A 17,797-nucleotide genomic window follows, 5' to 3' on the forward strand; every position below is an offset into this window, starting at 1 on the left:
ACCTTCCGTCGACAGCCTACGCAATTGAAGAGCAATCCAATAGGCACCTACAGCCCTGGGGCTTGTCATTCAGTCTTATCAATGCACCACTGCAATTTTTCTCTGGCCCCTAAAGTTGATAAGCGATTTCGCGGGACTTTTTTGCATCCCGTGGGCAACAAATGGAAAGAATGGCTGTGGCGGAGGGATCTCTCGCTTACGCTCTGTGTACTTTAACCTAATGGGGGTCGTCCGGGAGTCGGAAGGGGGAGGGGAGAGGGAGGAGGCGGCCAAGGAATTGTTTTTTTCTCTCGCCCCGCCTGCGCCAGGCCGGCCAATGGCGGCGGGCTGTTTACCCACGAGCCTCGCCCAGCTCCTCGAACTAGGCCAATGAGCGGCGGCAGCGGCTCCGAGGGGGCGGCTCCGAGAGGCTGTGCGTGTCTTGTGAGAGCTCTTGAACCAAGTCAGAGCTAGAGCTGGGCGGCTGGAAACGGCGGCCGCCGCTGGTGACTCAGGGAGGCAGGAGGCGGGGTAAGAGCGCCGCGGCCTCGGCTGAGGGGAGAGGAGGAAGAAAGATGAAGGCGCGGAGCTCGCGGCCCTGCCGCTCCCGCGCCGCGGCGCACGCCGGGACAACGGACGCCCGGGGGTCCGCGGCCGGGAAAGCGCGGTGTCGGGGCGGGGCGGCGGGGCAAGTGCGGAACCGCGGGCTCGCCCCTCCCGCGGGGCCGCCCGGGGCGGGGACACGGCCGCCCGGGACGGGCCCTTGCTTCGGGCCTTTTCTTCCCCGGGGTGGGGGGGCGAACACTTTAAAAACCGCGTAAGCTGCAAATAATTCTCCCCTCACTCTGTCTGCGTTTAGGTTTAAGGTTTTGGAAAAGCGAAACTTGGGAGAATGAGGGTCACGCGGCGCTTGGGCCCGTGTTTGCGGTGGGGGAGGGATCCGGGGGGCGGGGGAGGACGCGGGTGTAGAGACCGGGTGTTGGGGTCTTGCCTGGTACCGGCCGCCGCCGTCTGGGGTCTCGTCTTTTCGAGCGCGGTTAGGCTCCCTCCCTCCGCCCTCGCTTCCCCCGCGTCCTCTCTTCCCGGCCCCCTCCCACCGACAGCCCCCGTTGCATTTTGTTTTTGTATTTTTGCAGGGAGGAGCCCTTCCTGCAGGCGTGGAAACCATGGTGCTCACGCTCGGAGAAAGTTGGCCAGTATTGGTGGGGAAGCGATTCCTCAGTCTGTCCGCCGCCGACGGCAGCGACGGCGGCCACGACAGCTGGGACGTGGAGCGCGTCGCCGAGTGGCCCTGGCTCTCTGGGACCATTCGAGCCGTCTCCCACACCGACGTTACCAAGAAGGATCTGAAGGTAAAACCAGCTCCCGGGCCTCAGCTGTCGGACGTTTTGTAGTTACCTTGGTAACGAGACAGCCAGCGGCCCCACTCCCCTTTTCAGAAAAGGGCGACCAGAAAGTTGGCATCTGATCTGAAGGTGCAGAAGACTAGACCTTGAAAGTCTTTGAAATTGGTCGTGTAGAGCCGAGGTGTGTTTGGCCTCCAGTTGCCCGTGTTTAATGACGGCCTTGGGGTTGCTCAGACATGCTTCGTTATTGCCCGCGCCGTGCCCTACTAGGACCGTAGGAGTGTTTCTCCGAAGGGGGAGCATGGTTAATATTGGCTTCGTCAGGTAGGTGATGTTAGGAATCATTAGGAATTGAGGGCTAGTGTTTTCGGGTGGATTTTTGGGTCTGCTGCTCTTAATTTCTTCACCCAACTTGCTAAACTTTTAGCCGTGTTGGAAATGAAGTGTGAGTGAAGAGGGAGGAGCTTAGTTCTGTTTGGCATATTAGGGTGGGTACTTGTCCGTATATGGCGGGTCAGAGTGGAAGTGGGTTCCTGGTCCTCTGATGAGTTTGTAGGTAGGTGTGGGCTATGACCGTATATGGAGGGCGGGGGTGGAGCCACCCCTTAGATGGTGTGTTAGAGGAATGGCTTTGAAGCACACTTTGGTGTTCGCGGGGAGGGAGAGAAATGAGAACAAGTGTGGACAGTGACTTTTAATCAGAACGACGCTCAGAATCTTTTTCAGTTAGATCATTTCAAAAAGAGATGAATTTTGATTATACTCCCTTGTAGAAGTATTGGTGGCAAAGGATTGTCTGGGAACAACCAGTAAAGAAGCCATTCCACCAACAAAGACGCCTTTGTGCAAAAATAACTGGAGAAAGGTCCCTAACAAAGACTCCAAAGTGGTGGCAACTTGAAGGAAGCTTGTTAGAAGAGGAGAGATTTCCACCCTGGGTAGTGGATGTGTTTCAGTATCTTCACTTGGTCATCACTGCTTTTTCTTGAGAACGATGTTCAAATTGGGAAGCAGGTTTTAGCATCAGCAGCTGAATACATGTTGATTTCGGACACACCTTTCATTTGAACGCTTTAAGGCGACGTACCTGTGCAAGCCAGTTTTAGTCTGCAGAGCGTTGTTGGATGTGTGGTTCTGTATTTTTAAAGCTTCCAGGGTGCCTTGGCTTCATGTTGAAATGGATGACTGTTGAGCACTTAGCCACGTGCCAGGCATCATGCTGAACACTTCATAGCCGTGATCTGATTAATCCTTATAGCAGCTCTGTGGGAGTAGGTACTAATATTGCCCCGTTTTACAGACAAAAATATCAGGGCTGGGGAAGATTAAGTCACAGAGGTCCCATAGAAATTGGCATAGCCTGTGTTCTAACCCAGGAAGTTTTGATAGCTGAGCCCACCCTCTTTACCATTATGTTCCCTGTGCCACCAAAGGACTCCTTCAGACACTGTGGAGTTTGTTTTTTCTCCTCCTTTTCATTCCTCCTAGCAAACTGGGTTTTGCTGTTTATAGAAAGAAAGTAGAGTGGCACAAGGATGGCCAACCTATTTGCTTTAGGCTAATAACCTTTTTCCATAAAGTGGGCTTTGTGTACCAGATTTCAGTCATAGTTGTTGTGGTTTATTTCACTTGCCAAGTAAAATGTTCTCTAGTGCATTTGTTTTTATCTGATTTGAATGGAAACAAGATTTAAGTCCTTAGTTTTTTGGCAGATGATGACAGACTAGGTGTTCCCTTCCCCCACAGGACCCAATTATAGACCTGTTGGATTAAGAAGGCAATCCAGGAGGTCATTTTTATGTGTTCTTTTTAATCTCCCACCTTCCTGCCACCCCAAATCTTTGAGGTGGTGGTAATATCTTCATTTTCAGAATGAGAAAGTAGATTGGGGAAAGGAGTCTTGTCCAGATTTGCATCGTTAGCTACTAAATGATGGAGGGAGGATTTGAATCTAGGTTTGGCTGTGTCTTTTCCATTGCACTAAAGTGCCTCACCTGAGGGTAAACAGGGATTTTAATTTCAAGAACAGTTTTAACTATATTTGATTTTTGCTTTACCTGCAAACTTCGTAATTCAGCTTTAATGTAAGGTACAAATTCTGTGATTTTTTTTTTTATCTAGTCATAATTCATCATTATGTTCCTTAATTGAGTAGCAGATGGCTTAAGTTTAAGGGCATATTGTATTAGCAAAGACAGAATTTCAGAACACTGGAACCAAATTGTGCTGGGGAAATACAGGCAGGAACTAGTAAGTAGCTATGACCATGCTTATACTTGGGCTTAAGGATCCTGGGTTTTGGGGGGGGGGGGCGGTGGAATGGGACTGGGGGCTAAAATGTATATAAATGAATAAGATTCAAGTAGTATGCAACTGTTTTGGCATCGGTAGAAATAAAGTTTGTCTAGACTGATTTGCTGTTAGTTGAGGATGATGATAAAGCCAAGGCTTGTTAACTTTGTTTCACCTAGAGAGAGACTTTATAACAAAGTCACTTGGGTACATTATGTCTAGTTGTTGATTATATAGAGTCAAAGTGAAGACATAACAAGGAGTAAATATTTAGTATGTGGCACCTAATTGAATCCTCACAAATATCCTAGATGGTAAACCACATTTTTTAGTGTTAGAAATTGAGGCTTGAAGAAGTTAAATAACTTGACCAAGTTTGTCTCTAGATCTTAAACACTAGGCAGTTAATAGAGTGAGATTAAAGCACTTTATTTTGCTATCCTTAGCACTTAGATCGCTTGGCATGTAATATTTGCTGAAATATTTGAATATACGGAAGGAATCAAAACTATTCTACACTGAAAAGCAGCTTCAGAAATGTACTAATGGAGCAGTGGCATTCTCTTGCTCTGCAATAACAACAAATCTTTATTAAGTGTGGTTGTAAGAACCTCTTTTTATACTATTCTTTCTACAGGTGGCTTTGGGTTTGTTCATTATGCATGTTGGGAATGGCCTCCTTCCCCAACTTGTCTGTCTAGGTCTTTTCCTTCCTTTGAACTTACCTTATCCTTGAGTCTTCTGCTCTTAGTCCTTCGGGATATCCTTAGCAGATGAGTAGTACTTGCCATCTCCATATACTATTTCCTGCTGTTAAACCTTTTTGGCAGTTGGGTGCTTTGACCAGTGCCTAGCCTTTTCATCCTTACATACAGTTGGAATTTGCATGTTGATAGATTCTGCTGCCAGTCAAACCATGTAAAATGAGAAAGTCCTCACAGTGTAATAAAATCTGTTTATCCCCCATAATTGAGCGCTAGACTGGGATTTTAAACACTTATTTATTTATTTTTGAGAGAGAACACCAGCAGGGGAGGAGCAGAGAGAAAAGAAGACACTGAATCTGAAGCAGGCTCCAGGCTCTGAGCTGTCAGTGCAGAGCTGGACACAGGGCTCAAACTCATGAACTGTGAGGTCGTGACCTGAGCCGAAGTCAGACGCTTAACTGACTGAACCACCGAGGCGCCCCTAGACTCTGAGATTTTAGACAAGTATTATATTTAGGTGTAAGAAGACCTAATCAGAAGCGTAATGAAATAATTTTCTAATTTGTGGAGTAGTGAAATAAGTGGTATTCTGCATTGTAGTGCTGGGCATAGAATAGATATGTCAAAACTTGCCTATAAACCATGCCATTCTGTAAGTACCTACCGTTAACTTAGAAATATTTCACTTGGCCTTTCTGATGGTTTTCTTAATCATATACTCAGGTGAGATTAGCTTGATTAGATATAAAGAGATTTTCTGTTGGGGAAAAATTAACTTGAAATAATTAGTTTGAAATAATTAGTTTGAAATAGTCCAGTTTCTGGTCCAGATATTTAATAGACGAATAAGGCACACATTTACAAAATGTCGTAATTAAAAGAAGAGCAAATTTGTTAATGATTTGTAGTGAGTACTGATAGGCCTCTTTTTGGCTTTTGGAATCAGATAGCATAAATAACATCTCCTTTGTGGACCAAAAGAACATGGGGGAATAACAATATAAATAACTAGTTATATCAATAAGTTTGCAGAAGCTTGGTCAAGTCACTTTAGTTCCCCCCGAATCTGAATTTTTATTAGTATGTCTTTTTATATAAATTTTTGCTTAGGAGGCTTTGGTGGTAGAAGGTCCCTTATGTAGAGAACCTCAAGCTTCAAGGCACAAATGAAAGGTATATGTGGTTACGAGAAGAAACTTTTGAAAAAATGTTGAAAAGAGCTCACAACTTACTGGTTTCATTATATTTTAAGTCACCTTTTAAACTAAAGTTAATATGAATTTTTGACCATGTAACCTAACACTCCAAAATCACAAAGTAAGTTATTTTTTAAGGAGCTAAACTTAATGTTTTAATTAGTCAAAAATTAGGAGGGGCCCTGTCTAAATTTTGGGTTAAGGTTGATTGTAAGCTTTATAGGTGGTGGTTGGATAAGAATTGTGATGTTGCTTAAGTTTTGGGAAGCCACTGAATATCTTAATCCTTTACTTTTTTTTTTGTCTTTGTTTCTTAGTTTTTTGCTGAATAGATACTGGATAATCATATTTAAGATCTTTCCACCACTACTAAGTGAACTGATACCTTGATAAATTAAGATTTGAATTCCCATGGAGCTTTTAAGGCTACCTAGTCTCCGTGGCAGATGCTTTTACATACATTGTCTTAAAAATCTATATTAAAGTTCAGTGATGGGTAGATGTTAGTACTTTCATTTTGAAGCTAGCAAAACCAGTTTCAAAGAGCTTAGATTTTAGTAAGGGTTCTTAACCTGCCAGGCAGGTTAATTGGTTTTCTTTGTAATACTATGTATCTTATTTTATGCAAGTAAAATCGTTCTAAGAAAGCTTCAACACAGCTGGGATTCAAACCCAGATTTCTCTGGCGCTGTAGTTTATATATGCTCATTCCTCTTACACATTGATGGGAAAACTCTGCCATCTAAAGCTAGTTTGGGTTTGGAGTTGATGTGATGTGGGTCAGAAAGACTATCCAATTTAGGGGAGCTATCAGAGGACCTGGATTCTGGTGGCTGGGGAGGCAGGAAGATGAGCAGTCTCTGAACAGCTCTGTGAAGGACCATTTGATTGGGTATAGTGATGGATGGGGTGGGTAGAACCAAAGAGAGAGTACACACACAGGGCCTTGGCACATAGTAGGTGTTCACACATTTGGATGTATTCTGTGATAACTGCAAGATTAAAAGTCTGCCATGCCAAGAAGATATGCATCTTCTCAGGAGAAGTTGCCTGGGAAGTTAGGGATGCAGATTTTACTGTTGGGGGAGGAGGTCAGGATGGATTTTAAATTTCATTGACTTTTAAAGAGTGATATTCTAAGGCCATGAAACTGGAGAAGGTTTAGGATTGGGGCTATAGTGGTATACCAGTTGGGAATGTCCTGCCTGCTAAGTGGTTTAGAGTAAACAGAAGGTAAGAGCCCAATTCAGAGAGACATTTATTCATTCAGCAAGTATTTGAGTACTGACTGGGGACTGGATACCAGTGAAATACAACAGTTAAGTAAAAACAGATGCAGACTTTGACATATTAGAATTTATGTCAATCAGTCAGCCACAAGTAAATAATTCAAGGTGTGGGTAAGTGTTAGGAAGGAAAAGTATAGGGCTTTGAGTGCAATGAACAAGGGAACTCTCTTCTGAGGGGTGGAGGAGGCTCTTTGAAGGTAAGGTAAGGCTTCTTGGAGGAAAGGATTTTTTTAATCGGGTTCTGACAGATGAATGGAAGTTAACTAAATTTTTTTTTTAATTAAACGTTGAAAAGGGAGATATGATTATCTGTGAACTTATGAACAGAGTTGGCATGTTTATTAACTAGTTCTTTGAAACCAAAAACGAGAGGCTGCTTTAGTAGGAGAGGGGATTTTAAATCAAATTTAATTTTTTTTTTTTTAATTTTTTTTTCAACGTTTATTTATTTTTGGGACAGAGAGAGACAGAGCATGAACGGGGGAGGGGCAGAGAGAGAGGGAGACACAGAATCGGAAACAGGCTCCAGGCTCTGAGCCATCAGCCCAGAGCCCGACGCGGGGCTCGAACCCACGGACCGCGAGATAGTGACCTGGCTGAAGTCGGACACTTAACCGACTGTGCCACCCAGGCGCCCCTAAAAAAGTGATTTTTACACCACATGTTGAGGAAGTTTAACTCTGGGGTCAATTTATCAACTATTTGCTTCTATATTTAGCAAAGTAGTATTTGACTCCAAACTCCCAGGTTTATTCAACTGAAAGGGATATTGAGGATATGCTCTCTACTAGGCCTAGTGTTAAATCCTGTGAATACCAAAGGGATTGAAAAGCAAGTTGTGGATTATGGTGAATGGGTGGGGGGGCTCATCTTAGGCCCACAAGCAGCGTCAATTTAGAATTACAATGACCTGCAGTAAGTACTTTTTTTAGGGTTTCAAATTTCTTTCTTTTGGTTCTTAAAGTTCTGATGTCTAACATATGTAAAAACTTTCCACATGGGGGGTTTTTGTTGTATGTATGGGCTTCCTAGAAGTTACTTTGGGGGGCAGAGATTGGCCTCCAAAACCCTTGGCTGCTGCTTCCCAAAGTGATTTGGGAGCTAGAGCTTGTTGGTTAGATTAACATGTCGGACTGGTTTATGTGGACTGCGAAGGGAAGTAAGAGTGGGAAAGAAAGACAGCAAACACTCAGATATTCAGATTAAAGATTCAAGTAGAATAATGGCATAATTCAAAGTCGGCATTTTTCGTGTTTATTTTTGTTAATCAAATCTGATTTTTTTTTTTTTTTTTTTACTTCTGTTTGTCTAGGTGTGCGTAGAGTTTGACGGGGAATCTTGGAGGAAGAGAAGATGGATAGAAGTTTACAGCCTTCTAAGGAGAGCATTTTTAGTAGAACATAACTTGGTTTTGGCTGAACGGAAGTCTCCTGAAATTTCTGAACGAGTTGTTCAGTGGCCTGCAATAGTGAGTAGAACTTGGGCTTATGAGAAGAGGGTATTGGTTATGTGTGAAACAAGGGAAATGGATATGTAGTGCCTATATTTGGCGTCTGGAGAATAATAGTACAGAAACATGACAGTGTAGGGGAGTTAGAAGAGCATCTGGGATCTCCTGTCAGCCCCCCTGCGAGGAATTCTGGAAGTCTAGGCCCTTGACTTTCTCAGCTCTATTTCTTCACTTGAAAAATGGGGATGGTCATATGGGTAATGTCTAGGTCAGAAGTCAGAAATCAGCAGTTGTATATGGACATACAGATCTGTTTGGCTTGACCCTCATAGTGTTTTAAGAAAATTTGAATTAGTTGTCTGCTTATGAAATGGGGAGAGTATACCTTAAAATCTGGCTGTTGCCTGGCTCCTGTAGAGAGTTGCCAGTCTTGGCCTCATGATCCCTAAGGTTCTCTCTGAGTCATAATATTCTTTGGCTCTGAAGGTACTGGTAGTCAGTACCATTTCCATGTCATAAGTCTGGTGTAGTTGGAATACGAGAGTGATCACAGGGTCTGGAGAAAGTTCAGGTTTTGTGAGACATAGGGCTTAATGGTGGAAGGGTCAGATTTAGACAGTTGGAAAGGCCAGGAAGGTGACTGAAAGGCTGACCAGATTGTGAAGAGCCAAGTCTGCTGTATTAGCAAAGTTAAGATTTTGTCTGTAGGTGAGAACAGCTACTGGAGGTTTTTGAGTAATGTAGGGTTTTGGTTAAAGTTATATTTTGTCTTTGTATTTTTCCACCCCAGCTATTAAGAATTGGCTAAAAACATGGTTCTGTATCCTCAGAAAAATGTATACACACAATTTTTTGCATAAATTTTAGAGAAGCTGTGTATCTTTGGACCCAGACTTCTATGTTAATGAGTCCCAAATGTGTATCTGGTTTAAATGATTGACTTTTGGATAAAAATTATGTGATATTATGGTTGCATAAATAGTCATTATTGGGATACTGGCAGTAAATAAAAAAATCTTAATGGTTTTATCTCTTTCTGTATGTGTGGAAAATTGCTAGTCCCCATTTTCAGACTTATGCTGATAGCAGTTGTGATGCCAAAACATTTTCTTTTGTTTTGCTATAGGTGTATAAGTCTCTGTTGGACAAAGCTGGTTTGGGATCCATAACCTCTATTCGCTTTCTGGGAGATCAACAAAGAGTATTTCTTTCTAAAGACCTCCTGAAGCCTATACAGGTAAAACATAAAAATAATATTTAACTCTCAAGATAGAAATACAGAGTCTTTTAAGATGAGAACTAAAATATTGATGTTGATTGCTCTAATTCGAACAGCTATCTAACAGAAAAGGACCCATCCCAGCAGTTAGTTGTTAGACATCATCCCTCAGTGTTAGCCATTCGGTTGGTGCTATCCATTTGGTCTTGGAAGGACAGAAAACTATGGTTGGAGTGTGTGTGTGTGTGTGTGCGCGCGTGTGCGCGCATGCACGCATATGTATGGAAACACCTAGATGATACAAAAATAATTTTAAAAAGATTGGCTCTCATTCATATGTATATATATACATGAGTATATATCCATATATGGAAGTTGTTATTTTATGTATCCTGTATTATTTGGGAAGTTGCCTACTTGCTAAAATATATTTGTAACATTCAGATCAGTACTTCGGCACTTTCATGGTCATCAGACATTGGCAGGGTGGCAAAAAATTTGAGTTGCCTGACAAATGTTCCCAACTGAGGTTGAATAAAGTGATGTTCTGCCTTCTTGTTTCATCTCTTATACTGTAAACAAGTATCCTTTCTGAGGTCTAATTAGTGCTGAATTTTTATGCTCTTTTTTTTTTTTTTTTTTTTTTTTTTTTTTTTTTTTTGGTGGTTTTACTACACCAACTATAGTGCTGAAGTACTGTCTAGTCTTCCTAAGTGCAAGAAGGCTGTGATGTGTCTTAGGGAAGAAATACATTTGTTAGAGAAGTTTTGTTCAGCCATGAGTTATAATGCTGTTGGCTGTGATTTCTAAGTTAATAATGCAGTAACGTATATTAAATAATGTGTTTTCTAGCACGCGCACGTGAGCACGCATACACGCACACACACACACACCTATAAAACAAGGTTATATATAGGTCGGTTGATGAAATTGTGACCCAGAGGCTCAAAGGAACCTAACCTTATCTTTCCACTAGGAGCAGTGGTTCACTATTCACTATTCCAGTGTTTGTGTTGACTTAATAAACATAATTACAATGAATAATGAGAATTGAGAGCACATGTATGTGTGTTCTTTCCAATTAGCTTGCAAAACCCCCACCCTTTTCTTCACAACATTTAGGCTCTTGGGTCTTGCTTATATGTGATTATTTTCCTCATGAAAATGTTCGCAGAGAGGGGGAAAGGACATACAGATTATTTCCAGATTACTACCTTGGGAATAAAGTTGGTCATGTCATATCATTTGTCTTTAAGAGGTCATTTATGAAACTTAATCCCCTTTATCCACATCCATTTGGTGACCTGACTTGTTTCTGTGAACTGTTGTTAAAAGACAGTTTAGGGTCAATGGTCATTGCCATTGATGTGCCTGTGTTGGAAAACCCAAAGCACGGGCTTTCTCACTAAAGTCTCATTTCTGTATCCTGAAGGTGAGTGAAAACAAGGTCCACATTCTGAACCTTATTTTACAATGATTAAACAGAACAAAAAAAGGTGCTTTTGCTTAATTTCAGATGCAGGTTACCTTCGTGATGTTCAGATAGCCATGTTGATGTTTTATCTGCCTTAAAAGGAAGAATGCCTTGCTCTTAAGGACCAAGGAACATACAGGAGGGGCTTTGGGTATCTTGCTTTACTTAGTGACAGAGTAGTTTTTACTTCTCAGCATTGTTTTTTGGACAGTTGTGTTTTGCATCTTTTGTATATCCAAGCTTTTTAGTCAAAGCAGAACTCATAATTTTGTTTCTTAAGATGGAAAAAGCAAAATCTAGATCAGTAAGTTTTTATTCTCAGGAAGGTGCACCATGGCTATCATTGTGAATATTACTAGTAATATTAATTGAGGTAGATTATGATGTGTGCTCTTGACTTTTACTGGTATAATAGTGGCCCAAGCTTAGTGCTTCAGGGCGTTCTCTTGTAGATGTGGGTAGTTACATCCAGTTGCTACTGTATGAAACTGTGTTGGGAGATGTGATTACTGCAGTAGAATGCTTGCCCTATATAATACACAGAGAACCTGAAAAACATTTGGCATATATAGAAGTTGGAATTGAAACTTAAGGTCTGTTTTTTGGATTGAATTTGACTTATTTGTGGGTAAGAAGACAAAATACCCAGGTCAGTCATCTGGCACTAAAACTTTCCTGGGCAGAGTAGAATTATTCTACCTTGTTTAAGAGCCATTTGTGACTGTCCCTAGTAATGTGTCATTTTATCTCTTAATAAGAATTGGAGCGCACATTTACATTTTTTTTTTTTTTGAAATTGCAGCAGCATGAGGGGAAAAAAAAAACAACCATAAATGGTTCATTCTGATAATTAATGTTGAGCTCTTCTGAAGACCCTAGGTTAAGTCTAATGTTATTTGACTTAAGAAATGCATTTTTCCAGCATGGCCTCTCTAAAAGACTAGTTTTCCCAGTGGGAGGAATGGATGAACTAATTTTGGCCACTGTGTATCCATTTCAGTGTCAGAAAAGTGTGAAGCCCTGATATTAGAAGAGCTTCTGTGCTGTGTTCAGCAGGTTATTTGTGTTGACATTTTCTGTATACATTTATCATAACTTAGTGTGCACACAAAGCCAGAAGACTGTGGAATAGCGCCCAAAATGGAGCTGCTGCCAAGAATTGAGTGTTTCAAAACTGGCTTGCTGAAAACTTAATGCTATTCATTCAGATTTCGTCTCTCTCATACGTCCCTTTACCATTTGTAAACAAAAATGCATTTGGAATTTTAGTTGGGTTAAATCAATCTGTGTGGTGATTTGTTAAAAACAATTACAGCAAATTGACTCTACATTATCCGTGTGTTTCTATGTGTGTGTCTTTTGCCCCTGGGAAATCCTTGGATTGACCATCTAGTTTATTATATTTTCCGTAGTCAAAGTTGTGTCATACTTAAAATTGTGCTTTGAGCCACTCCTTAGTATTTGTCATGCTCTTAGCTTGGGGTGACTTCACTTTAGTCTCCCTATACCTGTGATCATTTGATGGATTCCTACTATTTGACCTTTTCAGTTCATTGGAGTTGCAGTGGTTTGGTGCCATCAAATGGCTACTGACAGTACTTAAACATTAAGCTGATTGAAATATCTACTGGAATTTAATGCTTCTTATTTGTTACCTTAAAATCTTCCATTTTTCAGGATGTAAACAATCTTCGACTTTCCCTTATGGATAATCAGAATGTCAGTAAAGAATTTCAAGCTTTGATTGTGAAACATTTGGATGAAAGCCATCTTTTACAAGGTATATAGATTATCTGTTGATGACAGTTCATGAGTTGACAAATAATTAGTTTGTAAGAAGCTACATTTTAGTCCTCATTCATTGAAATTTCTAATTTTTTAGTAATTGCTTTCTTCATGCAACTAGATGATTGAAGGACTTTATATATTCAAAAGCCTCTGAAATTTGGAAAGCTCAGGGCTTATGTGAAAACTAGTAAAGTAGGTATTAAAAAAGCTCAGGTGTATTTTGACATGGAATTTGATATGTTTGAAATTTCAGTCTTATAAAATTGATGAAACATGAATGTGGTAATCCTGATCTTCCCATATAATGTTACTGAGTTTCCTGGTCAATTTTACAGTTTTTTAAGTTCTGTTTAGGCAGTTCTGTTGGGGTTCCTGAATTTGGATCCCCTAAAACTCTGCACAGGAAAGTAAGTTTGGGTTCAGTGAGTTACCTGGATTCTGCTTGGTCTCATACAAATGGTAGAATAAATATATTGCCACTTTTAGGTAAATTAATAGGAAAATGGAATAAAAAGTTTAAAATAAAATAAAAAATTTCTCCTAGCTTTTCTGAAATGTCTGTCTTCTCGTGTTTATAACAGTATCTTTTACTGTTTATTTTTGTCTACTGCTTTTTTTAAAGACTTGAGAAAAGATTATCCTGGATGTTGGTGTGTTGGGAGATAATGCAGATTGCTCTAAGGATTTTTTTTTTTTCAGGTGACAAAAACTTAGTTGGTTCAGAAGTAAAAATTTATAGCTTGGACCCATCGACTCAGTGGTTTTCTGCAACAATTGTAAACGGAAACCCAGCATCAAAAACTCTGCAAGTCAACTGTGAGGAGGTAAAAGAGGATGCTAATTGCATGTAAGATAACCTGACAGAGAAAGATAATTCTAAAAAAGAATTATAATATCTTATAGGAGTTAAATAGTTTTATTATCTTTGTATTAAAATATTAGAGTAGAAAGAGAAATATCATGATTGTTTTTAAAAAAAATTATTTGTAAGAAGCTCTTCTTGTATGTTAACACAACTAATTTCTGGTATGTTTCTGAGCGTTTTTAAGTTTCCCAGTATCTTTGTTTTATTTATTTTTAAGATTCCAGCACTGAAAATTGTTGATCCATCACTGATTCATGTTGAAGTTGTGCATGATAACTTTGGGACATGTGGTAAGATACTGTTTGATTAAAGCCTTTGTTCTCCTTCTGACCTTTCCTCTTTCTCCTTTCCATGTTAAGAGAAACAGGGAAGCCAACTTACTTATTTTTAAATATTTTAGGTAATTCCACAAAAATTGGAGCCGTAAAACGCAAGTCTTCTGAGAATAATGGAAGCCTAGTTTCCAAACAAGCAAAATCTTGCTCTGAGGTAACCTTATTTTTGTCACTTGTGTCAAAGTTTCCTGAACTCTAATGGTGTGTGGTTTGTTTGGTGGTTATAAAGCTTTCTTCTGTGCTGTTCTGCGCTGTGTTGTCTGCTCTTCTTTGCTAGTTCCAGATCTTGGCCATAATTTCTACACTCAAGCAGATGGAGATAATATAAGTTTCTGGTTAACTATTTTTTGTGTAAAACGTGTATTATTTTTTGATATTTGCTGAAAATGCTCAATAGATTCGACAGTTTTCATCCATAAGGAGTGTTTTTGAGGGTAAGCTGAGTTGTGTGTATCAAATTGGAAGAAGGCCTGGCATGAGAGAAGGGGAGGAACCTTAGAATTCTGAGTAGGTGTTGAAATAGGACTCCTCCCTCTTCGGTAATAGGTTTGATTGGTAATTTATGATTGGTTAAACAGACATGCTAGATTTTTAAAGGAAGTGTTGGTTTGCCATAACAAATTTCTGCCCAGAAAAGTATAGGCTTGTATGAATGCCACTGTGAGTTCAAGTACTGGATTTAATTCTATTCTGAAATAGTAAGGATTTAGATCAAGAAACTTAAGACTGTTTGTCTTTGAGGTGAGTTGAATCCTTAGGACCTATTACAATACACATAACTTTTTTACAGCTTAGGTAAAAGCTTACACAGCTGTGTATCCAAATGCACTCATGTTACAGGGACAAAAACACCTTTGTGATGCTCTGCTCCAGGCTGGAGCTTAGATTTTGAAAATGGACCAAGTTGGTATTAAGATTGTTGGCAGCACTTTAGAGGGAATTTGGGGTCTGCAGGAGTAAGGCAAGTAAGGCATGGTAGTGGGCCAGAGTCAGTTAATGCATCCAGGGTTCTGTATCGGGGCCCAGTGGACTACAACAATATCAGGTAGAACCGAAGCAAGTGCTGTGCTACACAAAAAAATTTAAGAATCTGAGTGGCTAGGATGATTGCCTTTCCTGAGTCTTAAGCCTGTGAGCAGGCAATAGGAACTTTGACACTTGACCAAAAACTTTGTAAACCAAGGTATATAATATTGTCTTCCTTCCAAGTGTGTAGGCCTGACTTTAGGTTGTTCAGGAAACAATGAAGAGGTAATTAGTATTACTACTTTCATTTTTGCTTTTAAGTTTACAAGGGGGAAGTAATGTAGTAGGGAGTGATTATTATATCTTAGAGTTAAGCTCACAGAGGATATTGTCGAGTAATCCACAGTATCAGCAGCTGAGAGAGAAACAGAGTAGAACCTGTGAGGTTATTAGCAGTCTTGGGTCCCAGAGGTAATAAAGGCCAGTTTGGAGAAGTTGATTGGGTGTAGCCTGACATGGAGAATACATCAGTATAAATAGTTGGTGAGATGAAAAGGAGAACCACATGATGTTGTGTTGAGGAGAGGCCAGAGAATAGGAAATGGCATCCTGACAGATCATTGAAGAATCAGCCTGGGGTGCAGGCAGAGGACTGGGGTCAGTAGGGAACTCCTGTGGAAGAAGGTGCCAGTTCTGAACAATGTCAGGTTTATCAGTGATGGGACAGATAGGTGAGCAAGTAGATGTATAGCCTTCAAGGAGACACCTGTAAAATGTGGTAACATATATGTCTATAAGTGATCCTGTCTGCCTGACTCCTACTGTTCAAGGGCAGGAAGCATGTCTTTTTGATCTCTGTTAGCATTTTGTCCAGCTCAGTAGGTTTGTGTGCTGCTGAACTGATTGTTGGGCACAGTACAGGCTATTTTTGAAAAAAGCCTGAACGTTGGCTAGGAGATAAGTTCCCATAACCTATTTGAGCTTAATTTCTGCATCTAAATTGAAAAACTAAATTTGATGTTTTAAAAATGTCTGTTTCAGCTCTTAAACTTTGTACTAGTCAAATTCTCATTTCAAAGGAAATTGGGATGATAGATTTGGCTGGAGATGGGTATTGGCTTTTTATTATTTTTATTGTAACACTTTTTCTCCCCCTCATACTGCATTTATTTGTCAAATGAAGAGTCTCACATTAAAAAAAAATTTATTTAAAAATATTTAGTTAGCCCAGAAAAACGCTAAAGAAATGTCACTTATTCACATTTTGGAATACCTGTCCTTCGACTGTTTTTTGTTTTTCATTTTTTCCTGTATAATCATGGAGGCCTTTAAACAAAACAAAACAAACTAAAAACCATAGCGTTTTGTAGCCTCCTTGATTCCTTTCCAGTGTGTTATGAATATTTTTCCGTATCTGTAAATATTCTTTTTTGTTCTGGGCGGTTCTTGTAATCAGGCAAATTTTGGAAACAGTGGCTGGGGCTAGATTTTAAGAGCGCTAGAGAGGTATAGGAAGAAGTGAGGAAAGAAAGAGTTCACTTAAATGTGGGAGCGAAAGGTGAGTATAGTAACATACTTGGCACACATCTCACCGTGTTTGCACTTTCCAGATGTGTTGGATTGGCACAGAGTTTACTTTTAGGGTGGTCTTTGGAAAACAGGAGTTTGGGATTAGGTAGACGAGACTCTGGATTGCGTTGGTGAATACTTTTGGATAGAATAAACCTGTTTGCCAGTAACAGCTGGCTCCTTGAAGGTCTTCTCTGCCTAGCAGACTATTCCTCAGAGTTAGGACATTGCTTGGTTAATTGAGAGAGTCTGCTGAGTAGTGTGAGCCAGCAGTGTCCTTTTTAGAATACCATCATACACTCAATTATATTATCTCCGTCTGCTGGCAGGGAGGAACTATTGCCATGACTGGTATAGAAGACCTTCAGGGAAAACTCTTCAGGTAAGAAGAAACCTTGACCCTTGTCAAGTCAGAGGCCAGTGCAGTGATGTGCACGTGAAGATGGGTTTTGAAATTGGAGCCCTATCCCTGTTGAGTGTATTTCAGTGTCTAAAAGGAAAAGCTTCCTAAGTTATGTATTTGTAATACGTGGTGACTGCACTGAGAAAATTTTCATCTTTCTGCTTTCAGTCAGCTAATCTGTGTGCCAGGCATCCTGGTGAAGGACAGCCCTGTAAAATAGGCTTCATTATTCTCATTTACAGTTGAGGAAACTGAACTCGAAGAGCTTAAATAATGTGCTAGGAAGTGTCAGAGACCAGATTCAGACCAAGGTCTGCCACCAAAGCCCAGTACCCTTAGGCACTGTGCTGGTGTTGCCATTCCTCTCCAAATCTTTTCCTTGGTATGGTGAGTCACCACTGTAAAACAGCAGATTCCTGCTTCATTCCCTCTGTCCTTCCATCCGTCTTTCCAACATATTTACTGAATACTAAATATGTGCTAGACATTGGTGAGTATTACTGTCAGTCATAGGACTGACCTAGCTGTTTTGAAATATTAAGTCCTAACGGCATCGTTCATTCATGCATTCCACCAGTCTTATTTGAGCATCTGCTGTGTGCCTTGTTTTATAAGGTTTAACAGTGGACACAAGATCAGGGTCTGCCTGTAGGTGTGTATGATTCCTTGTGAGGAGACTGACAATAAAAAAGTATCTTAAAGGAACTTTGACAGTGCAGTGTCCTAAAGCAATGGCGGGTACAAACAAACATAGAAATATGATGAAGCGTAGCGGGATGCTTTTTGGGGCACTGCTTTGGAAAGAGTAATCAGAGGTTCTGAGGAGGTGACAATAGAACAGATTTGAGAGTGAAGGGATGGAACCAGTCAGCCACATGAAAACTATGCAGAGGGAATGAATGGCAAGTAAGAAGGTGCA

At 40.6% G+C, this 17,797-nt stretch overlaps 1 protein-coding gene across 4 annotated transcripts in view; it reads left to right on the forward strand.

Annotated features, from left to right (window-relative positions):
* Positions 1–306: 306 nt before the first annotated feature.
* The window catches only part of KDM3A (lysine demethylase 3A), a 53,539-nt gene continuing 36,048 nt past the window's right edge, over positions 307–17,797 (forward strand). For 2 of the 4 annotated variants that reach the window (XM_045446760.1, XM_045446763.1), the window contains exons 1-8: positions 307–510; positions 1,116–1,331; positions 8,122–8,277; positions 9,386–9,496; positions 12,630–12,732; positions 13,440–13,564; positions 13,823–13,895; positions 14,006–14,094. In XM_045446760.1, the coding sequence (XP_045302716.1) occupies positions 1,146–1,331; positions 8,122–8,277; positions 9,386–9,496; positions 12,630–12,732; positions 13,440–13,564; positions 13,823–13,895; positions 14,006–14,094 (843 nt within the window). In that variant the 5' untranslated portion in view covers positions 307–510; positions 1,116–1,145. The other 2 variants (XM_045446762.1, XM_045446761.1) reach the window with 2 other exon arrangements.

This window comes from Leopardus geoffroyi, chromosome A3 (genome assembly GCF_018350155.1).
Source record: "Leopardus geoffroyi isolate Oge1 chromosome A3, O.geoffroyi_Oge1_pat1.0, whole genome shotgun sequence".
Taxonomy (NCBI): Eukaryota; Metazoa; Chordata; class Mammalia; order Carnivora; family Felidae; genus Leopardus; species Leopardus geoffroyi.